This window comes from Abramis brama (assembly GCF_963993115.1).
Source record: "Abramis brama genome assembly, chromosome: 7".
Taxonomy (NCBI): Eukaryota; Metazoa; Chordata; class Actinopteri; order Cypriniformes; family Leuciscidae; genus Abramis; species Abramis brama.
The window spans coordinates 40,066,688-40,091,745 of record NC_139969.1 but is presented as its reverse complement, the minus strand read 5'-3'; the positions used below and the strand labels follow the sequence as shown (position 1 = coordinate 40,091,745).

The following is a 25,058-nucleotide window of genomic DNA, read 5'->3' as shown; positions in this document are numbered from 1 at the left end:
TGTCAGATTGTCTCTTATAAATGTAAGAGAGAAAATGAAGACTAAAACTATCTATTTTCTGTTCCTGTGTTTAGATGAGCTGTTCTTCATTCATCAGCTGAAATGTGGCCTAAAGAAGAAGTATCAATGTGTGTTTGAAGGAATTGCGAAGCAAGGTGACTCCACACTTCTGAATAACATCTACACAGATCTCTATATCACTCAGGGTGGCAGTGAACAGGTCAATACTGAACATGAGGTGAGACAGATTGAAGTTGCTTCCAGGCGTCATGAAGCACAAGAGATACAGGTTGATTGCAAAAATTTGTTTGAAGAGCCTGAACAAGACGAGGAGATCCGAACTGTACTAACAAAAGGAGTCGCTGGCATCGGGAAATCAGTCTCTGTGCAAAAGTTTGTTCTGGACTGGGCTGAAGGAAAAGAAAATCAAGATATCAGCTTCATATTTCCTCTTCCATTCAGAGAGATGAACTTAAAGGAGAAAGAAGAACTAAGTTTGATGGACCTTATAACCCAATTTTTCCCAGAGACAAAAGGACTGAACCTTACAAGAAGGAATCAGTTCAAAGTGCTGTTCATCCTTGATGGACTGGACGAATGTCGCCTTCCTCTGAAGTTTGACTGTAATGAGACGTGGCGTGATGTATCGTCACCAGCCTCTCTGGATGTTCTCCTGACGAACCTCATGAAGGGAAATCTGCTTCCTTCTGCTCTCATCTGGATCACCACCAGACCAGCAGCTGCCAGTAAGATTCCTCCTGACTGTATCGACCGGCTGACAGAGATACGAGGATTCAGCGACGCACAAAAGCAAGAGTACTTCAAAAAAAGATTCACTGATCAGAATCAGGCCAAAACAATCCTAGATCACATTAAACAATCAAAGAGTCTCTTTATCATGTGCCACATCCCAGTCTTCTGCTGGATTTCAGCCACTGTTCTCCAGAACATTCTGGAGGAGAAAAGAAATAATGATGTGAAAAACACTCAGGCTGATGAGATCTCTAAAACACTGCAGGAATCAAACACTGAAGACACTCCCAAGACTCTGACACAAATGTACACACACTTTCTCCACTTTCAGATCCAACAGAGCCGCCGAAAATATGATGGAGAATACACACCAGATGTTTCCTGGGATAAAGACGCCATCCTTTCACTGGGGAAACTGGCATTTCATCAGCTGGAAAGAAACAACCTGATCTTCTACCACACAGACCTGGAAGCCTGTGGTATTGACGTCTATAAGGCATCAGTGTACTCAGGCATGTGCACCCAGATCTTTAAGGAGGAAACAGGGATCGTTCTTGGTACCATGTACTGCTTTGTTCACTTGAGCATTCAAGAGTTTATTGCAGCCCTTTATGCACATCTGTTTCTAGACATCAACAAGACAAGTGTGTTTGGTCATGAGTCTACAGAACAGAAAAACAGAAATGAAACCATGATTGATTTGCTCAAGACTGCAGTGGACAAGGCGCTCGAGAGTGACAATGGACACCTGGACCTTTTCGTTCGCTTCCTCCTCGGTCTGTCACTCCAGTCCAATCGACGACTCTTACGAGGTCTGTTGACACAGCAAGACGGCAATGACCAGAGCAACAAGGAAATAGTTCAGTACATCAAGCAGAAATTAGAAGATAATCTTCCTGCAGAGAGATCCATCAATCTGTTCTACTGTCTGAATGAACTGAACGACCAAACTCTGGTGGAAGAGATTCAGACCCACCTTAGCAAAGGAAGTCTCTCATGTGGTGACCTTTCACCTGCCCAGTGGTCTGCTTTAGCCTTTGTGTTGTTGACATCAGAGGAAGAGCTGGAGGAGTTTGAGCTTCAGAAATTCAAGAAATCAGACGAGTGTCTCATTAGATTATCGGCAGTCATCAAAACCTCCAGAAGAGCTCTGTAAGTCTTTTAATATATTTTGTCATGTTTAGCTCTCATCTGAAAAATGCATTTGTCTACATTACTCTATAGTGATTCCCCTTCATAAACATGAACCTATACCTGTAAAGCTTTTGTGTGTGTGTGTGTGTGTGTGTGTGTGTGTATGTGGAGACAGTTTATCAAAACTAAAGACAAAATATAAAAAACATGTAAAAATGTTTGCATGTTTGTTTTGTATCATATCATATTACCACATCATATATTAGTTGTCCCTCTGTTTCTCCCAGTAATTAGATATTTTAAATAGAGATGCACCGATTACAATTTTCTAGGCAATTTTCTAAACCACATTACAGAACACAAAAATATTTATTTTCTATCTTTTCTTTAATAGAACATTTTGCATAGAACATAGATCATTTTTTTGAACAGATAATCGCTATAAAATAGAACTATAAATTACTCCTAGTGTGGGAAATACACACACACACACACATATATATATATATAGTATATAATATATATATCCTTGCAGTATAATTGCATATAATTCTATAATTTCTGGCTAGTTTACTTTATTTATTTTTTGTAATCATAACCACTGCTCCTGCTCCCGGTGTGAATGCACTCAATGATTAACATGCAGGCAAAAAAAAAACGCGCTGCTCACATTTGCGGTGTGAAACGGCCGTAATTCACGAGTTTTCCTACATGTGCGTTCCGTATGCACGTGTGATGCTGATGTTGCGCAATGTTAATCATGTGGTGCTCAAGTGCATTTGACCGGCATAAAATCGGCATATGTCCGACTGACTGGACGGTCGCCGGTCATGGCGATCACGTGAAAATCGACCAATTCCGGTCACCAGCTGATCAATCGGTGCATCTCTAATTTTAAATGCTTATTTCTATGAGTAATTCTGTAGTTTAATGTAATAATAATGTAATGCAATATGTAGATCGAGATATTTACAAATAAACATTTATCAATAGCCTGTTTTATCATATTTGATGTACACATTTTAAGATGGTTTTTCTACAATTTTTTTTTTTTTATTGTTGTTCCAAAATCTCTTTTTTACATATAATTTTTTAAAATATATTTTTCAAATTTAGTAATTAAGTAAAATAACTATACATTTAATTTTCAGCAATTGTTATGGATGTTTTTTTTTTTTCTATCTTTAAATAGAGGTGTGACGATAACCGCATCACCGCAATATCGCGTTAATGAGATGCCTACCGCGGTGTGAGGTCATCACCGCACTTTTTTTTTTTTTTTTTTTTGCTGAAAGTTACAGTAGTGCATATGGTTTGTGATATGAACTATAAACACATTCATATTTGCTTATAATTTACTGTATTCTGCGAGTCCCATGTTCAAGGGTTTCTGGAGGAGAAAAAAAAACGCTTCCTGCGCAAGGGAGGGACAGTCCGTTAAACATATGGGGGATTTATTTTTGTATGTGTGTCTGATTATTATTAATTAACTGCTAGGTTTTGTGATGTTTACAGATAATGTTCAATTAAATACAAACAAACACAGGCATAAAAGACAAGCATAACGTAAACAGTTGGAGTTAGATTTTAATTGCAAGTAGCGATCTCTCTTATGTGGTATAGGCAATAACAGTTGACGGCGCTAGCCGAATGATTTAAAAAATAGCCACGAATCTAGTTTCATTTAATAAGCCAAATACTGTGTCGCCTTTGAGGCAGGTGACAATTAAGGGGAAGCAGGTGAATTTTGACAAGGCAATATGCCGTATTTGTCGCACAAAAGTATCCGTCTCGCGAGGAAATACCACTAACTTAAGACCACATCTTAGGAAAAATTAACCATCCTGTGGCGTTTGCTGGACTTAAGTGCAGCACACCTACCTTAGGTCGGCGACACACTGGCTGCGTGGCGTGTCCGTTTTTATTTCGGCTCCCATGTTAACAGGTTAGAGCTTGCACACTGCCTGCGTGAGACGCATGCGCTCAGTTGCGGCTCGAGCCGCGCGGAAAACGCTTGCATGCTAGAAATAGAACCAACGCCTATTTTTCACGCGACACGCAAGCCTGTTGGAAGCGTTTCCTGGCAAAATAGAATAGGAAAAGATGTTTGTATGTCATTTTGACATGAATACATATTAATAAATTACATTTTGATGTTTGAAAGTTAAGATTTCTTTTGACATAAATGCAGATATAAATGTAATTAAAAAAAAAATATTATCGATTTTCAAATATTGTACCTGTCAATACAGAGCGAAATATTCTGTATCCTATTTTGCCGTCAATACTGCCGACGCTGTCTTTGCTGCTATATATTTGTTTAACATTAAGTATAGGCCTTCCACAACTCTCTCCCCATATGTCGAATATATCACCAATGAGGCTTATGTCACCTAGCAGCAGCAGCGCTGTTTCTGGTGTTCTGGTGTGTTGGTTAACCGCCAAACCGCGAGATTTGTTGCTTCTTCACCGCGGTAAGAAAAAATCCCATACCGTCACAGCCCTATCTTTAAATTAATGATATATCACCCGTTGGCCACCCTGCTCTCTAAGATATCAGCATCAGCCATCAGTTGACCTTAATCTTGAAATAGTAAAAACAAATAACATTTCTTAGGTTCGTAGGTTTAAGTAATCTTAGCTTTACTCAAATCATTAAAGATTTTATGTCAAAAAGACATGTAGAATTATAGCGAAAGGCCTTTGACTTGCCATAAAAGTGTGAACTGTCTCATATAATGGTGTCGGTGCAGTCAAGTCAATAATATTGTTGAATATTAAGTGTCCCCAACTAAGCAAGACACAGGCAACAGTTGCAAGAACCTCAACTCTGTGACATAAATAGAGAAAAAATCCTATAGCTATAAAAGCTTTACACAAATATTTTTTCAAACATGCTTCATTTTATCTAGGTTATTTGTCACTGAATAAAAAACACTAATGTACAGGAAATAGTAGTTTTTGAAGATGCATGTTAGTTTAACTCAGCCTCTTTGCTGTATATGCTGTTTATGTAAAAATGTATTTAATATTTAAGTAAAAATGTATTTAATATTTGTTAATAGAATATGTATTGTATGTGTTCCATCTAATTCTGTGTTGTGACTTATTGTAGGTTAAATGATTGTAACTTAACAGACAAAAGCTGTTCAGCTCTGGCTGCAGTTCTTGGATCAGATACCAATCTGAAAGAGCTGAACATGAACAATAATAATCTGCAGGATTCAGGAGTAAAGCTACTCTGCACTGGACTGAAAAAGTGTAAATTGGAGATACTGAGGTAAGTTGAGCCACAGGAGTCACATGACTAGAGTGAGGTGCGATGACTGACAGGACGATGCTGGAGGCAAAAGTACAAGACAACTTTTGTGAAAAATTCAAAGATCTTTTATTTATTTGTAACAATGTGGGTATACCATATCAATCCTGTCATTGTGCAATTTTATTGTTGTTGTGTTATTTCATTGAGTAATATTGAAGTGACATTAAGCATTCATTTTGTTCCAAGAAAAGGAAAGATCTAACATTAAATATCAGAATAAGAGCTCTGGGGGGTTAATAAAGGCCGGAAGTTAGTTATTTTAGTCGATAAAGTTTTAAATAAGAATATTTTTCTTACATGAACGTATCGCTTCACTTCAGAAGGCCTTTATTAACCCCCCAGAGCTGTGTGGAGCACTTTTATCATGGATGGATGTACTTTGATGGACTTGAAAAATATACAACCATTCACTGCCATTATAAAGCTGGGAAGAGCCAGGAAATGCTTTTAATATAATTCCTATTGTTTGTATTCATCTGAAAGTAGAATGTCATATACACCTAGGATGACTTGAGGGTGAGTAAATCAAGGGCTAATTTTCATTTTTGGGTGAACTATCCCTTTAACACCTGGTACTGCACTGTAATGCAAATAATGGCAAGGGATTATAATATTTAGTGGATAAAATATTTTCTATATATGTATATTTTACTTCCTATAAGTTAACACTTAAATTGTGCTGTTTTTGTTTATAATTTATACTTTAGTGATGTAATCATTACTTGCATACCTAGTGTTGAGTCAGAATTCAGATGATTCTGTTTGATCTGGTAAATCTGCCACAGAATGGAAGGCGATATCTGGTAGAAATCACTTCTCTTAATATTTTATGTGACAGGATTAATGTATTTTAGTGCTTTTGAGGGAGCTGTGTATCTTTTGATTCTGCTTTCAGCTTTGCAGCTAGTCTCGACTAAACACTAGTTTATGAGTGTTTTACACCACTGTGAAGGTATTTTGGTCCATTTTTCCCTCTCCTCCTTACAAAGCTGCTTCAGCTCAGTGACATTTGTAGATTTTCCAGCATGAGCTGTGTTTCACGTACTTCCACAGCATTTCAATGGAGTTGAAGTCTGGACTTTAATTAGGCCATTCCCAAACGTCTCGGTTACGTACGGTTACGTACGGTAACCCTCGTTCCCTGAGTGAGGGAACGGAGACGTCACGTCGGTAGGAGTTACCAACGAATCGGGATCACGCTAGGGAGACCAATTGCCTTCGAGTGAAACTAAAACGAGCCAATGAACATTGGCATGCAAGACTTGCATTCCGCGCCCCGCCTGACAGTGCTGGTATAAAGCGGAAGTGCGAGCATACACAGAACTAGGGATGTCCCGATCAGGTTTTTTTGCCCTCGAGTCCGAGTCCGAGTCATTTGATTTTGAGTATCTACCGATACCGAGTCCCGATCCGATACTTCTATAATACATAAAAAAAGAATAAAGAAGAGCGAAAAAACAGATCCAGGATGTTCCTTATTTTTTATTTAATTCACCTTATTTTAACATTAAACAACTCTGTTAACAAACAGAGCACTTCTGTGAGGTAGCTTGAACAATCAAGTAATAAATAACATAAATTCTTCACTTTTGGACTTTAGTGCAACAGTAAATATAAAAAAAGTCTAATATATAAACAAATAGCACCTCAACTTAAAATACCCGGCAGGCATGTAAACAAATAAAAAATAAAAGTGCCACAGTGTTTGCAAAGCCAGTAATGTGCTTGTTTCACACTGCACACGTTAGCAGAGCGTGCAGCGCGTATTTTTTTCGCCGCCCATGTTAACAGATTAGAGCATTCACACCGCACGCAGAGGCGGCGCGGCAGCGCGTAGCAGGAGCAGAGCAGCAGTGCCGCGATCGTTTCGGCGCAGAGTCTATTTTTGCTGCGCCACTTACGCTGAATTAAAGTGACAATGCATTGATCATGGCCAAAATACACCGCAGTTTTATCCAAAAAGTGCATTGATAATATCTATTGTGTTTTAAACAGTCAATCAAATGACCAACAGCAATTTAAAAAGAAAACAAATGTCCAAAAACAAACTTGTTGCCAGAACAATAAAAACAAAGATGAACCAAAAGTTATATAAATGAAATTATTAATAAAATAAGCTTCTTGACAAGTCTTTTCTCTTAAATGTATTTGAAAACGAAATAAAGCAATGCCAACTTATCCATTATAGAGTAGGCTACTCTGTCTGTACACAACCCGCGGTTCAGCCGCGCGTGACAAACGCTGCCAGTGTGAAAGCAAAACATGCGTGTCCTGCTCCTGCCATACGCACTGCTCCTGCGCTGCTTACGCTCTGCTAACGCGTGCAGTGTGAAACCGGCGTAACTCTGTGCCACCGCATAACTATAGAGGTGTTAAAAAATAATGAGAATATATATATACATATATATCCGAGTCCTGATCGGGAGGTAACGTCCGATTCCGATCGAGTCTGAAAACACGTGATCGGGCCCGATTTCCGATCACGTGATCGGATCGGGACATCCCTACACAGAACGGTGTCCGGTCCTCCGCGAAGGTACAGCAACCATGGCGACGGGACGTGACATCTCCGTTCCCTCACTCAGGGAACGAGGATTACCATATGTAACCGAGACGTTCCCTTTCGTTCGGGTCACTCCTACGTCACGTCGGTAGGAGTTAACAAATGAATTGGGATCCCTAACAAAACGCCATGGTGCTGGCCCCTTCCAGCGCCCTGCCTAAGCTTCCGCCAGCAGTTTCTTGGAACTTATCTTATGTGCGGAAGCTTAGCTGGAAAGATCACACTGCTGTTCCGCAAGACCCGCTCAGTGGATATTGTAAAACACTGGGAAAGCGTGCCCATTTTCGTAAGAGGGAACGCTGCGGAGCCCAAAACTGCCCGAACGGAGGCACTAGGAAATACACATGTGCACTAGCCCGGAGGGTAGTGAACACATGGCAGTCTCTGAGGTAGTCCCAGCCCGGACTAGAGACGACAGAGCGGACTCTGTCGAGGGGAAGACACTGGCTAACCCGGGGGGTAACCGATCGTGGAGAAGACACATATGGGGTCGCCATAGGGACCACTGACATAAGAACCCCAGCCTGAACTCAGCTCATAGTGAGAGGTAACAGGCCTGGCGACCGGCGATCCGCCTCAGAGGAACTCACGAGGTTAGCCATTTGTTGGGTAACCAACGGAGCAGGAAACGCATGTATCTGGCCCATAGGGCAAGAATGGCGTAGCAAGCCGACACTAACCTAATTCCTCGCGCTACTGGCCGTAGCGAGTACACGGGAGGAAACAGGTTCTACACGAAGGCTATAAAACCTAGTGAACGTGTTAGGTGTTGCCCAGCCCGCAGCTCTGCAGATGTCTGTCAGCGAGGCGCCTTGAGCCAACGCCCAGGAAGAGGCAACACTCCTAGTAGAGTGTGCCCTCAACCTAGGTGGGCAAGGCGAGTCCTGGGTGTCACACCCGGACGATAGCATCCACTAACCAGTGGGCTAACCTTTGCTTGGAGACAGCCTTCCCCTTCTGCTGGCCTCCATAACAGACGAAGAGCTGGTCTGAGGTCCTAAAGCTTTGAGTTCTGTCAATGTAGCAGCGCAAAGCGCGAACAGGACAGAGGAAAGCCAGGGCTGGGTCTGCCTCCTCCGGGGGCAGCGCTTGCAGGTTCACTACCTGATCTCTAAACGGAGTGATAGGAACCTTGGGCACATATCCAGGCCGGGGTCTCGGAACAACGTGAGAGAAGTCTGGCGCGAACTCTAGGCACGATTCGTTGACTGAAAATGCCTTCAGGGGCGGCTGCCGTGAGAGCTCGTCGGCTGCACGGTTGAGCACACCAGGGATGTGAATGGCTTGAAGTGACCGCCCTATGGAGGAGATGGCGGGCGAGTCGCAACATACGACGGGAGCGTAGACCACCTTGGCGGTTGATGTACGCAACGGTTGCAGTGCTGTCCGTATGGACCAGTACATGCTTGTGCTGAAGTAGCCCTCTGAGGCGGCACAAGGCTAAGCGTACTGCTTGCAATTCTAGGCAGTTGATGTGCCAATGCAGTTGGGGCCCCGTCCACAGACCCGAAACTGCATGCCCGTTGTACGTGGCCCCCCAGCCGTTGGCAGAAGCATCTGTGAAAACCACAGCATGCCTGGACTCTTGGACTAAGGGCACTCCGACCCGTATAAATGCAGAGTCTGTCCAAGGGCTGAAGGTTTGGCGATGGTGACGGTGAGTGCGGGGTGATGTTCTACCGGAACGCACCGCTCTGCCGCGCCTATCTTGGGACTCGATTGTGAAGCCAGCGCTGAAGCTGTCTCATATTGATGCAGACAGAGCGGCGTTGCTGCGGCTGCCATATGCCCCAGGAACCTCTGAAACTGTTTCAGTGGGACCGCTGACTTGCCTTGAAAGGACTTGAGGCAGTTGAGCACTGACTGGACGCCTCTGTGAGGCGCGCGGTCTGACTGACCGAGTCCAACTCCAACTCCATACCGAGATAAGAGATCCTCTGCGTGGGGCAGAGTTTGCTCCCTTCCCAGTTGACCTGAAGCCCCAGCTGACTGAGATGCCGAAGCACCATGTCCCTGTGTTCGCTCAACAGATCCCGCGAGTGAGTTATTATGAGCCAGTCTTTGAGATAGTTAAGAATGCTAACGCCACGTTCTCTCATGGGAACAATGGCCGCCTCCGCGACTTTCGTGAAGACATGGGGTGACAGGGCCAGCCCGAAGGGTAGGACCTTGTACTGATATGCTCGACCCTCAAATGCAAAACGTAGAAACAGTCTGTGTCAAGGAAGAATCGAGACATGAAAGTGCGTGTCCTTCAGGTTGATCACTGCAAACCAATCCCGGGGATGGATGCACTCGAAGTTGCGTTTCTGCGTCAGCATTTTGAACGGGAGCTTGTGCAGGGCCCGATTCAAAACTCGCAGGTCCAGGATTGGTCGTAACCCACCACCTTTCTTGGGTACAATGAAGTAAGGGCTGTAAAACCCTGACCTCATCTCGGCTGGAGGGACCGGCTCGATCACGTCCTTCGCCAGCAGGACGTCGATCTCTTTCCTCAGGACAGGGGCATCGCAGCTCCGCACATGGGTGAACCGGATGCTCCTGAACTTGGGAGGCCAGCGGGCAAACTGAATTGCATAGCCGAGCCGGATGGACCACTGGCGTACCCGGGGTGGGGCAGCGTGGTGGAAGGCAGAGACTCGACTCCAGAGGCATTGAAGCGGCCGAGAGTGGGGTCTGGGTGTGCGGAGCAACTCCAGCCTACTTCCACGAGGGGGCAGATGGCAGGGAAGGCCCAGAGGCATTCGGCTGCTCGTTGCCCAGAGGTGAAGGAAGGAGGGGAAACGAGGAGTGAGGCCCGGGGGCATTGAGTCCAGGTTTCTGACCCTCCTTGCCCAGTGGGAGATGAGAGTGACGAGGCCTGGGCGGCGTCACTGCCATCTGAGCGCTGGGGCTAGGGGAATGAGAGCGCCGAGGCAACGTGGCGGCACACACTGTCATTCTGGCCCTCTTGGACGGGGGAGACTGGGAGCGGTGAGGCAATTGAGCGTCGTCCTTGACTGCCAGTCTCGGCCGTGTGTGACCCAGGGGAAGTGGAAACTGCTCTTTTATTGAGGTTTTGGGTACCCGGCTAGTGGCGGAACAGAAACAAAACGGAACCAAATATTCTCCACCCGGCCCTCTTCCGGGGGAAGGAGTGATGCAGACACGCATTCCTGGAGAGCAGCAGTCACATCCTCTGGGTCGCCTGTCTCAGGGTCACTTCCCTCTCATCTTGCCTGGAGGTTTAGACGAACACCGAGCAGGCTGGGCAGCTCTTTTGCGGCCGGCACCCTGCTGCCTAGGTGGAGGCTGCTGCTTAGGCTGAGCAGGGGCGGAGGCGGCGGCAGGAGGGCGCCCTCGGCAACAAGCAGCCGGCGAAGACTGGGCAGCAGCAGCCTGTTTCCGAGGCATGATGTGCTTGATGACCTCAAGAACTGTTGGGCGTAGCTCTCCACCGCGTCGCCGAAGAGGCCACCCTGGGAAATTGGGGAGTTCAGGAACTTACTCTTGTCCGACTCCCTCATATCGGCCAGGATGAGCCACAGTGTGGACATCGCCCGGTCCAGGGAACGTGCGTGAGGTCCGTCGCCGTACGCAGCTCTTGGAGCACCAATGGGTCAGTACCACCCTCCTGCATGTCACTGAGCGCTTTGGCCTGGTGGACCTGGAGAAGCGCCATGGCATGCAGGGCAGAAGCAGCTTCTCTACACGCATTGTAAGCCTTTCCAGTCAGACTGGAAGATAACCTACATGCGTGGGAGGGGAGCGTGGGGTTACCCCACCAGGTGGACGCAGTCTTGGGACACAATTGCATCGCCACAGACCGTTCCACTGGGGGGATGCCGTCGTATCCCTTCACTGCCCCGCTATCGAGAGTGGTGAGGGAGGAGGAGGGAGTCGATCTGTGTCGGGCCGTCAGAGGGACCGTTCACGATCCCGTCACCTCGTCATGCATCTCCGGAAAGAAAGGTACTGGGGCGGTGCACTGAGAACCAGCACGGCCCGCTCCAAGATACCAATCGTCGAGCCGCAAGGGTTCGGGACACGGTAGAGGATTCCACACGAGCCCGACACTCGCAGCCGCCCAGGCAAGCATAGTGGCCATTTACGGCTCGGGCAACGCTGCCACACCCGAAGGGGGCAACGCAGCCAAGTTGTCATCCCCAGAAGATGACCGCTCTCCCTCCAATGCAGCGATCGACATCTGGTCCTCCGGCGGAGCTTCGAAGGAAACAACCAGAGCCACATGAGATGGCCCAGCGGTCCCTTGCGAAGACCCCGATGGCAGCGATGCAGAGGAGTGAGGGGCCCATGGGGGTCTTTCACCCGGCGGGTCATTCCTCATTGGGATCCTCAGACCACCAATGGGATTAGCTGAAGTAGCCTTCTTCTGAAATGAACCAGAAGAAGCACTAGATCGGGGAATCTCCAAAGAGACTCCCCCTCGTCTGAGGGTTCTCAGTCTCGATCTTAACATCGCGATGGTCATGTTCCCGAAGTGGGAACATGACTCATTCACAAGCGCTGCCTCAGCGTGCGCGAGGCCCAAACACGAGAGGCAGCGATCGTGACCATCAACCGGTGGCAGATATTGACCACATCCAGAAACACACGGATGAAACGTCATCCTGAAAAGGACGCGATCTTCACTCGTGTTGCTCTTTCAGAAACACTCTCTTATTGTGCTGAAGCACACAGGGATCAACGTGGCAACACAGCGGGGAAACTGCAAGCCCACTGTGTGCACTCAACCGGATACCAGCAGTGACAACAGCTCTTTGAAAGAAGCAGATCGCGTGACGTAACAGCCGTTACCTGGGAGACTCGTGAAGATCACTGAAACGCCGTAACACCAACACAGAGAGGTCTTGAAACAGCAGACTTGTTGAGCTTGTGGAAAACACTATCCGAACGCTCATTCACTTAGAGGGCACAACCAGTTGGCTCTGAAGCAGAAATCGATTTGTGTATCCTCGCGCTTCCGTTTTATACCTGCACTGCCAGGCGGGGCGCAGAATGCAAGTCTTGCATGCCAATGTTCATTGGCTCATTTTAGTTTCACTCTAAGGCAATTGGTCTCCCTAGTGTGGTCCCGATTCGTTGGTAACTCCTACCGACGTGACGTAGGAGTGACCGAACGAAAGGGAACTTTAATTTTCTCATTGTCCGACCATTTTCAGGTTACTTGTTGTGGATCATTCAGATCACAGACTTTCAGACCTGTACAGTTGTACGACTGGATAAACTGGAAGAACTGGAAGAGAGGGCAACTCTCTGAGAAAACAAGGAAATTAACATTTGAACTCTCTTGCTATATATTACCATCCCCATTCGAGACACTATCACACTTGAGTTGATCACCTCCCAGTTTACACATCATTCCCTCAACTTCTGTCCCCAGTAAGTCTGGGACGGTGATTAATGCAAATTCCCACTGTGAACTCATGTTTACATTTGAAAAGAGGTTTCTGCCTTGGTCTGAGTGTTTAGGGAGATGCTGAAGAAGGCTTGTGGCGATTTGTAGCTCAAATTAGCCTGTGATATAGAGTGTATGCAGGCACTCCACATCATGTATTTTATAATGTCAGGTTCGCATCTTCTCTCTTTATTCCAGAGCATTTGATGTTTTGTATTCATTATCTTTTAACTGATTATGTAATTGGCATGATACATTTACCTGATATAATAAATTGTTACATTTGATTTTATTCCGACTGACTTTGAAATAGTTTTCCCAGGTAGATTAAACTGATTTGTATGTTACTGCAAGTTTTGCATCAGATTAGTGACGACTAATATTTTGGCGCTAATTCAAGTCTACGTGTTTTGTAAAGACAAGAAGTGAATTTCCATTTAGGGCAGCAAAAGTGCTGCTTGACCAACCTAAATCTGGGTGTGTCAACATTAATTTAATGTTACTTTAGATAAGTGTACGTGGGAAACCACGGCATGGCCAATCCAAAGCTATTATAAGACAAGTAAAGTTGGTTGACTTACAGTGAGGAAAATAAGTATTTGAACACCCTGCTATTTTGCAAGTTCTCCCACTTGGAAATCATGGAGGGGTCTGAAATTGTCATCGTAGGTGCATGTCCACTGTGAGAGACATAATCTAAAAAAAAAAATCCAGAAATCACAATATATGATTTTTTAACTATTTATTTGTATGATACAGCTGCAAATAAGTATTTGAACACCTGTCTATCAGCTAGAATTCTGACCCTCAAAGACCTGTTAGTCTGCCTTTAAAATGTCCACCTCCACTCCATTTATTATCCTAAATTAGATGCACCTGTTTGAGGTCGTTAGCTGCATAAAGACACCTGTCCACCCCATACAATCAGTAAGAATCCAACTACTAACATGGCCAAGACCAAAGAGCTGTCCAAGACACTAGAGACAAAATTGTACACCTCCACAAGGCTGGAAAGGGCTACGGGGAAATTGCCAAGCAGCTTGGTGAAAAAAGGTCCACTGTTGGAGCAATCATTAGAAAATGGAAGAAGCTAAACATGACTGTCAATCTCCCTCGGACTGGGGCTCCATGCAAGATCTCACCTCGTGGGGTCTCAATGATCCTAAGAAAGGTGAGAAATCAGCCCAGAACTACACGGGAGGAGCTGGTCAATGACCTGAAAAGAGCTGGGATCACCATTTCCAAGGTTACTGTTGGTAATACACTAAGACGTCATGGTTTGAAATCATGCATGGCACGGAAGGTTCCCCTGCTTAAACCAGCACGTCAAGGCCCGTCTTAAGTTTGCCAATGACCATTTGGATGATCCAGAGGAGTCATGGGAGAAAGTCATGTGGTCAGATGAGACCAAAATAGAACTTTTTGGTCATAATTCCACTAAATGTGTTTGGAAGAAGAAGAATGATGAGTACCATCCCAAGAACACCATCCCTACTGTGAAGCATGGGGGTGGTAGCATCATGCTTTGGGGGTGTTTTTCTGCACATGGGACAGGGCGACTGCACTGTATTAAGGAGAGGATGACCGGGGCCATGTATTGCGAGATTTTGGGGAACAACCTCCTTCCCTCAGTTAGAGCATTGAAGATGGGTCGAGGCTGGGTCTTCCAACATGACAATGACCCGAAGCACACAGCCAGGATAACCAAGGAGTGGCTCTGTAAGAAGCATATCAAGGTTCTGGCGTGGCCTAGCCAGTCTCCAGACCTAAACCCAATAGAGAATCTTTGGAGGGAGCTCAAACTCCGTGTTTCTCAGCGACAGCCAAGAAACCTGACTGATCTAGAGAAGATCTGTGTGGAGGAGTGGGCCAAAATCCCTCCTGCAGTGTGTGCAAACCTGGTGAAAAACTACAGGAAACGTTTGACCTCTGTAATTGCAAACAAAGGCTACTGTACCAAATATTAACATTGATTTTCTCACGTGTTCAAATACTTATTTGCAGCTGTATCATACAAATAAATAGTTAAAAAATCATACATTGTGATTTCTGGATTTTTTTTAATATATTATGTCTCTCACAGTGGACATGCACCTACGATGAAAATTTCAGACCCCTCCATGATTTCTAAGTGGGAGAACTTGCAAAATAGCAGGGTGTTCAAATACTTATTTTCCTCACTGTATATCTGTAGTAGTGGCCATACCTCTACTGAAGTAAACGCTACTTTAATTTCAAGTGTATGCAATCACGGGGGCGATACCAAAGTATCTTTGATTGTGTAAGCATGAATGTGACCGATCTCAGGCGACATAGCTACCTAATATGAATGGGTAAAATATAAGTAAAAAATTAAATAGAACAATCAAATGTATTGCTAAACTATTATATAATTGACCAATAACCAATTGGCAATCTAACTTAAATTCGAGGTCGTGATAAAATGGAGTCAGATATAAAATGGAGTCAGATAAAAGCTTAAATGGAATTAAATTACTTTGCCACGTGGAAAGACAGTAACACGCGAGACCTTCACCCGTTCTGGCGGAAACCCCCATTTGGACCGATAAACGGGCTTACACAGTTTTAAATAATTATGTCTTGATGTCTAACATATTAAAGATTTCTGTGCCTTTTGTTTGCTTCCATATTCAGTTGTCAGTTTTTGCAACTAACTTTCAATGCATTTGTACAAAGAACAAAATAAAATTCAAGTTTAAGGATTTATATTGTTCTGGTTTAACTGATTAATCAGCTGAATGCTTTCATTCCTGTTCTAGACTCTCTAACTGCAGTGTGACAGAAGAAGGTTATAAAGCTCTGGCTTCAGCTCTGAGATCAAACCCTTCACACCTGATAGAGCTGGATCTCACAGGAAATGATCCTGGACAATCAGGAGTGAAGCAGCTCAATGATTTACTACAGGATCCAGCCTGTCAACTGAAGACACTGAGGTGAGACGGGATCAAATAATTAACTAAATTAGTTATATGGAGGCTAAATATTCATAACTAATATATTATTTTAGCTATACAATTAGCTTGACAATTTGTTGCATCAAAATGATCAAGATCAGATCAGATGCTGCAGGTTCTGTCATGATGATGATAAACGTCAACACAGTTTAGTTGTGATACGAGCTAAAGGTCAAATAGACATTATGGGTCAGTATATGGGCTGCTATTCTGGAGTATACCTTGATAATTGAAATGCACAATTTTATTTTTGTGCACACTTCTCATCAAAATTCTAGATAACCTTTTAGTGAAATAGTTTTCTGAACACAATAGTTTTCCATCAAGCCCAGATTCACTGCATCTCTCTACAGCAGGTCTATGAGTCTTCAGATGTTCACAAACATGCAGTTACAGAAGCCAGTTTTCTCTGTGCTGACGTTTCTCACTTCTCCTGCTTAAAAGCCAGAAAGATCTTAATTTCACACTCTGTATTCATACTGAAAATCATGATCTAGTGAGCTTTTGCCCTTCTGCTCTGTGAGACGTTTCTGCTCTTATGAGTTTGCTTTAGGACTGAGTGTCGCTCTAGTTTCTTTTAAATTTAGATTTATTTGTGTATTTAAATGTTCAAAGAATTTTCTTTATCATATCAATTGTTTTTGTAATGCAACAGACATTTAGTTGAGAACTGAATTGACTCTTCTGCAGGTTTTTGGGTCCTGCTGCAGAGGAAGCCTGTCAGTATGTGAATAGAGTTGTGGGTAAAAACCCGTTACTCCAGAAAGAGCTGAATCTGAGTGAACATGAACTAGGAGACACAGGAGTGAATCAGATCGCTGCTCTACTGCAGGATAAACACTGTCAACTCAACACACTGACGTGAGTATTGCTCATTTATTTATAATATTACTTTACTTTTAGTAGTAATGTTAGCTGATGATAATATTTCCTCACTTGTTTGAATCAGAGCAGTTTTTTCCTCAGCATCACACAGAGCCACAACAATTTAAAGTAATAAAGTTAAACAGCAAATTAAAAACACACAATTAAAACATGTTATCAAGCTTTAAATATTTGGTTAAGACAGACCGTTTGATCATGGGTCAATAATTATTTCAGTTTCTGTAGAGGCAGAACAATGTTTTTTGTGACATCAGAATCAGAAATCTTCATAACTGCTTTCAATTCAATGTTTGTATTTCCCAAAATGTAAAATGTCTAATTTTGGTGCAGCATATACTGTAACTTGTAAAAATTGAACAAGTGCATTTTAAAAGTCTGTGATCAGTATCTGCCTGTAATAAGAACCACTGAACGCTAGTAATGGGCGCTTTCAAAACACACTTCAAGAAGCTACGAAACCTTTACGAATCTTTTGTTTTGAATCAGTGGTTCGGAGTGTGTATCAAACTGCCAAAGTCACATGATTTCAGTAAACGAGGCTTAGTTACGTCATAACTTTCGAAACGTTTGGAAATGTCAATGGTTCACCACTGGGGGGCGATGATCTCTGTGAACCCATGAATCATGCAGATTTACTAAGATTGAACAAGTGTCTGTATAAAAGGAATAATAGTAGTTAATAGTTTCTTATTGGCCTGTTTAGCTGAGACATCCATAAAATAAACAAAACAAGCACTGAAAATTTATAAAAGAGCACATATTATACAGACTTGATATTTAATCATATTAGACGATTAGTTAATTGCATTTGATAGGAATTGCACAGTGTGCAAAACCTGCTCTTACTCTCTCATCTCCATCACATTCTCTCTTTCTTCTTCTCTCAGTCTCCTTATCTTCACCTGTATATCTTCCCTTCCCAAAGCTGAGCTTTGATTGATACAGTCTTTGCAAACTGATTATTTCTGTGGGTTGTTTAAAACTTCTATCGTAAAACAGCTGTTTAGTTTCACTGCTTACATCATATCACACACTTTATGAGCGTTAACTGAAGCGTGTCGTGAAGCGTCGCGCTGGAATTCGCGCTCGACTCGCAGCTTCTGTGAACATAAAGCCCACCTACTTTGATTAGATTGGTCATCTCAAACATTTTGACATTGACGAGTGTTGTTAGTCCGCTGAAGCAGCTCAGATGAGGTCGTTTATCGTGGTGATGTGCAATATCATTACAGCACCAAAGTAGAGTTAATATCAGGCAATTATTTCACAACCTTCATTATATAGACCATATATAGCCCCTTTTTAGCTGCGCTCGTTGTCTTTTGACTTCCGGTCTGCATTTTCACAGCAATCTTGCCTATTTATGAATGAACGGCTCGTTTTAAAATCGTCCCGGGTCTACTGACATTTGTTAAGACATTTGCTTAAAACATTACCATGATCATGATAACTTTCATTAACTCTACAGTAAGTAAATCCACTTCACCAGCTAATTACTCCTCGACAGCGATGCCATAGAAATATACAGAGCGACCGCAAAAACAGAAGTTCAAAGACAATATTCTAAAGATGCTGTGCGCTTGTTTCTCTGGCGCATAAAGTCTATACACGTCGAAAAATGACCAAGGTCTGGACCTCGATGGTGTGTACGGCTCTGCATGAGGGCTAAATATACACACACACACTATTAAGCACACAAGAAACACCTGAACACAATGAACCACATTTGTCCCAGTGAGCAAACCAAAGGTGACATTGACATGAAAGAACCTTAAAGTGTCATGAAACGGGGGTTTCCGGTGTCATGGCAGCAGCATAGTATACCTCGGCGTCCACCTTCCACAAACGTAAGACAATTTATTGTCTGTGCGGTCAGTTCTCCACTCTTTATGAATGAACTTTAATTTTACAAAGCATAGCCAGGAGTAAATGCGAAAAACAAGACAAACCATTGCTGCCCAGAGAAGCGTGATGGATGAACTTCAGGTAGAGCTCGGTGTTCAAAATGCGGCTCTGGTGAAAGTAATGGAGGCGACCATGGCGAAATACTTCAATGAGGCCGACGAGAAATCAGAAGCTCGTTTCAACAGACTTGAGAAACGACTTGATAATATGCACGCAACCCTTTCGCGGCATACGGAAGAGATAAGGTCCATTCGTACTGAATCAGTGAACCTTCGGGAGCGTACTGCCAATGTGGAAAAATCGTCTGCCTTATGTTTGAAGAATCTACAAACCTACGAAGCTAAATTAATTGAGATGGAGGACAGAGCACGCCGGGATAACCTGCTTGTATTCAACCTCAAAGAAGGAGCTGAAGGGGCGAATGCCCGCGCCTACCTGATGGAGAAGTTTGCGGAATGGTTCCCTGTCCTCGAATCCTCTCTGCCTGAGCTGATGAGGTGCCATCGCCTTGGGAAACCTCCTACGCATGGATCTGTTAAGGCACGTCCTCGTCCGCTTATGATTAAGTGCCTCCGCTTCACAGATCGAGATCGCCTGCTTGGCGAGGCGAGGAAAAGTCCTCCTGAAGTGGATGGCGACCTATTGATGTTTACTGCAGATTACAGCGAGGCTACAACAAGACGTCGGAAGCCGTGCTATAAGATCATGTATGAGGCCCGTTCTCATGGATTCAAGACTTTTCTTCTCTATCCAGCTACAATCAAGCTCTCGCGGGGGAAAGATATTTATACTTTCCAGGAGGCGAGCGAGGCTGAAAAGTTCGTTGCTTCCCTGAAGGACTAAAAGCATTGGTTTGGTGAAAAGCTTCGAAGGGTAAGACTGCTGTTAGAAGCTTATCTCGACAAAAGTTTCTAGGAACCGCTCAGGCTGAGCTACATGGTGCTTACTTTTGTGTATTTTTTTTTTTCGTATTATATTTTGATATGAGTTGTTCATGTTGTTATTTTTTATAGTTAGCAGTTAATTTATTAGCACTCTTAGGTCATGTTAAGCGGACAGCAAGTTACTCTAAGTACTGAGGAAAAAATGGCTTGAGGATAACTACTTGTTTGAGTTATCAAGTATGGCGCTCTGATCCGCAGTTTAAAGGCAAACTTTATATTTTGTTGGAGGGTGGGTGGGGGGCTATGATTGTTCTACCAAGATGACTGGTATATTTTTTGGGAGGGTGGGCAGTCTTCTTTCTTTTTTGAGAGGACTTTGGATGGTCAAGGCTGAGCATTTTTTGCCTGTTTATGTGGTTGTTGTTGTTGTTTTTTCTTTACTTTTTTCCTTGTCCTATTATTATTATTGTGATTCCTTTTGTGTGTGTGTGTATTTGTGTGTGTGTGTGTGTGTGCATGTGTGGTGGATGGATGTGTCGATTTGGGCATTGACCTTACCAAAACTTTGTTCCTTACTAAATATTGTCTTTGTTTGGTTTCTTTATATTTACAAAACTACAATATGAATAAATATGAGTAGAATCAATGTTATGTCATGGAATGCACGAGGCCTTAATTCTCCCCAGAAGCGCATAAGCACTCTGAAGTTTCTTTTTAGAAAGAATATCCACTTTGCTTTTATTCAAGAATCTCATTTACTTGAAGCTGATGTACATAGATTTAAGAATAAGTACTATCATGTGGTTGCTTCCTCTTGCTACACCAAGAAGAGCAAAGGTGTTTGTATAGCTGCAAAATGTAACCTAAATTATACTATTCTGGGCACAGGGGGATCCGATGACGGTCGAATTACTTTCTGTAAAATAGTTTTCAATGGTATTAAAATTGCATTGATGAGCGTTTACGCTCCGAATTGTTTTGATCAGCACTTTTATAATGCTTTGGCTTCTACATTAACAGATCTTCCAGAGTACCAACTGTTAATAGGGGGTGACTTTAATGCGGTATGGCTTCACGATATTGATAGAACAGGGGTAACAGAAAGCAGAGATCAGCGACTGGCATCTATTGCATTGAAGAAATTGTCTACTGATTATGGTATGACTGATACATGGCGAATGATGAATCCTTATTCCAGAGAATTTTCCTTTTTTTCATCTCGTCATAAATCTTTTTCAAGAATAGATTACATCCTTTCGTCCAAAACTCTTTTCAATGATATTTGTAGCACTGAAATGACCCCAATAGCTTTATCTGATCACAGGGCTGTTCTATGTAGTTTTTCATTAAGAGTTGGTCAATCTAGGGCAGTTCGTTGGCGTTTTAATACGTCTTTGCTCCAGAATGATATATTTATACGTGAGCTGGGGGCTGAGTTGGAGGAATTTATTCAAATAAATGGTCCATCAGTCGATGATCCACGAGTGCTATGGGATGCGGTTAAAGGATGCATTAGGAATAAAACCATATCTTTTGCATCTCAATAAATCAAAAAAATATCGCATAAATTGCTTGGAGTCTGAAATCGCAGCTCTCGAACATGAAATGTTAAGTAATCCTTCTCCAGAAAACATCTGTAAGCGACAGAAATTAGTTGATGAACTTAGCAGTTTGTTAATAAGAGAAGCAGAATTTACTATCCACCGCACTAGGCAAAATCATTATCATAGCAGTGCTCGTCCCAGCCGTTTGCTTGCTTATAAATTAAGGAAAAATGATGATTTAGCTAAGATATCAGCTATAAGGACTAAAGAGGGGGAAATAACGTCTGACCCGGTATGCATTAATAGTACTTTTCAACTATTTTATCAAAGTCTTTACACGTCAGAGGTACCTCATGATGATAAAGCCTGTTTTGAATTCCTTGAATCATTACAATTACCTAAATTGCCTTCTGAAGCTGTATGTTCCTTAGAGGCACCCATTCAGTTGGAAGAATTGAGATTAGCTATTAAAGCAATGAGTAGAGGCAGGTCTCCGGGCCTGGACGGGTTTCCACCAGAACTGTTTGAGGCCTATTGGCCCCAGCTTGGTCCTCTATTGCTGAATATGCTTAATTTCTCTATTAATAGAGGCTCCTTTTCTGCCAGTTCAAATATTGCAATAATATCTTTATTACTTAAGAAGGATAAACCATCTCACGACTGTTCCTCTTATAGGCCCTTTAAGTCTTTTGAATTGTGAGGTCAAGCTTTATGCTAAGGTTTTAGCTACACGTTTAGAGTGCTATATGCCCCATTTAGTTCATTATGACCAAACTGGGTTTATCAAATCTAGACTAGCATCGGATAATGTCCGTCGCTTGCTTCATATTATAGATTTTGCCTCCAACTCAGAAGATCAAAATGCCATTCTCTATTAGATGCTGAGAAGGCTTTTGATCGACTGGAATGGTGTTATTTGTGGTCTGTCCTTCAAGTCATGGGCTTCAGTGATAACTTTATCTCTATGATAAAGTTATTGTATACTAACCCCTCTGCAGTCGTTATAACGGGCAGCAACTGCTCAGCTAGGTTTCCCGTTACAAGATCGTCCCGTCAGGGTTGCCCTCTATCTCCACTTTTATTTTCTTTATCTTTGGAACCTGTTGCCCAGGCAATACGGCAGTCGGAGGCTTTAGAACCAATCATTATTCAAGACACTCCGCATTGCATTTCTTTGTATGCAGATGACGTTTTAATTTTTACAAAAAATCCTTCTAAATCCCTTCCACATCTTCTTAAAATTTTTGAGAACTTTAGCAGTATTTCAGGCTACAAAATAAACTGGACAAAATCGGCTTTAATGCTGCTGGGGGGACTGGATGACCAGATACCACTTTTCAATATTCCTGTCGTCAGTAGTTTTACATATCTAGGAGTGTCAATTAGTCCCTCACTCAACATGTTAACTGCTGACAACTACAATAAAGTTCTAAAAAATGTGGAGGATGACCTGAATAGATGGGGGATGCTCCCTACTTCTTTTCAGTCTAGACTCTCAGTCATTAAGATGAATATATTGCCTCGTGTTAATTTTGTGAGCAGTATGATCCCCCTAGCTCCACCAGGTGGTTACTGGAAGAAGCTACATTCAATCGTTATCTCTTACTTATGGAATATAAAAAAACCTAGAATCAAAGCATCTACTTTACAAAGACATAGATTATCAGGAGGTGTTAATTTGCCCAATTTTGAATGGTATTCCTGGAGCTTTGTTTTGCGCTCTCTTGCTACATGGTTGAATCCAGATATTCTGGTGTCATGGCGTCTCATTGAAGAACGTCTAATATATCCATATTGTCTGTCTAGCCTGGTATATTCCAATATACCCCATAGTACAGTTAAACGCGATTTTGGACCAATAATTTCTTATCTTTTGACAGTATGGCGTAAAGTCCACCGATTTGCTAAAATCCCAAATACATTCTTTGCTCAGTCCCCTATCTTCAACAATTATTCACTCTTAATAGAGAAGAAACCAATCATCTTCCCTCAGTGGAGCAATAGAGGGGTCTGTGTCCTTAAGGACATCATAGGGGAACAGGGTCTTCGTGCATTCCATGACTTAGAGAGAGCTTATAATTTACCAGGCACTTTTTATTTTTATTTACAATTACGTGCAGCAATGCGCGCTCAGGGTGTTCCATGGGGTATTAAGTTGGGGAATCACCCCCTTCATGTAATCTTTGATACTAAAGGTAAAATTAATGGTATTGTCTCAGAGATATATAAGTTTATAACTAAAGCATCATATAAGCCCCTATCATTTTTCAGACTCTGGAAGACAGATATTAACATCTCCCAGGATCCAGACTGGTGTGTGGTTTGGTCAAATATATCTCTATCATCTAGAAACCCTGATCATCAAATGATACATTATAGATTAATCCATAGGTTTTACTTAACTCCGCGAAGATTACAGCAAATGAAACTCAGAGATAACCCATATTGTGATTTTTGTCCAGACAATATAAATGCTACTTTTTATCATATGGTGTGGCAGTGTCCAGAGGTCAATAGTTTTTGGCATAGTGTTTCATCCATCATGTACAGTATTATCAAAGGACCCATCCCTCCTTTACCATGCTTGCTTCTCCTCAATGACACATCGTCTCTAAAGCTTACTATCAACAATAGGCGTCTCCTTCTGGCTGGGTTGACAGCCGCCAAAAGGATGATAGTTTGTCGTTGGAAACCACCACATACATTGTCCGTGAGGAAATGGCTTGCTTCTTACCGGGATATTGTTCAGCTAGAGCTCTCTACAGCACGTTTGCATTATGCCAAAACCTCTAATATTGACTGTTGGTCAGAGCTATTAGAGAAAATAAATGAAATGATGTAGATGAGGTCGGATTTTTTCTCTTTTTAATTGTCTACATCTGATTTGTTTTATATATGCTGCCCAACTTTTGTGTTTTTTATTTATTTTTAATTATTTATTTTTATTTTTTATACAATGTGTAATGTTTAAATGTTTAGCTCCATGTTGTACATGCACTTCATTCAGCTTTGTTATTATTATCTAGAATATTGTATTGACCTCTATGGACTTTATAATATGAAGGAAGAATTCAGGACGTGCTTGATACTTTCAATTATGATTTATTTATTTGATATACGCAATGTCCAATATCCTGCTCTGTGTACTGTGATGTTATGTGGATCTCTGTGTGGATATCATAGTAATGGAGGAAGGATGGATGGGTGGTAATGGAAAAGGGCTGAGAGGTGTGTGTGTGTGTGTGTGCGTGTGTGTTCCCCCCTTCCCTTCCCTTTTTTTTTTTTTTTTTTTTTCGTTGTTGTTATTAATTGTTCAATACCTTGAGCGAATCTTGTTAGGGGTTGGAGGGTGGGCTTGGGATGGGTAGGATATGGAGAGGGGAAGAGAAACAGACACCAGAATAAGCAATATTTTAATTGCGCTCTGTTTTATTTTCAATGATGATGTAATCAGTCTAAGGTCTTCTCTTTATCTTGTGAAGGTGTTTCCTCTCCATTGTGTAAGAAAATAAATAAATAATTGATCACAAAAAAAAAAAGTGTCATGAAACCCCTGTTTTAGCTGGTCGTTCACATCTCAGAGCTGGAAAAGTCTGAGGAAATGTGTGTGTAAAGCTGTGGAAAAGTGGGAGTGTAGAGGGTGGGAAAAGGGAAGACAACAACCAATAAAACACAGACCTGCAACACACTCATTC

The 25,058-nt window shown here is 42.6% G+C and overlaps 1 protein-coding gene across 2 annotated transcripts in view; it reads left to right on the top strand.

Moving 5' to 3' along the window:
- The window catches only part of LOC311087282 (NACHT, LRR and PYD domains-containing protein 12-like), a gene marked incomplete at its 3' end in the record, with an annotated part of 349,673 nt that overhangs the window by 2,512 nt on the left and 322,103 nt on the right, over positions 1-25,058 (top strand). Inside the window, exons 6-9 of one of the 2 annotated variants that reach the window (XM_084120583.1) lie at positions 75-1,905; positions 5,003-5,167; positions 15,951-16,124; positions 16,836-17,006. The exons of the other annotated variant lie outside the window; for it this stretch is intronic. Of the exons in view, the coding sequence (XP_083976709.1) occupies positions 75-1,905; positions 5,003-5,167; positions 15,951-16,124; positions 16,836-17,006 (2,341 nt within the window). The remainder of the gene's footprint in view (positions 1-74; positions 1,906-5,002; positions 5,168-15,950; positions 16,125-16,835; positions 17,007-25,058) is intronic. 2 annotated transcript variants of the gene reach the window in all.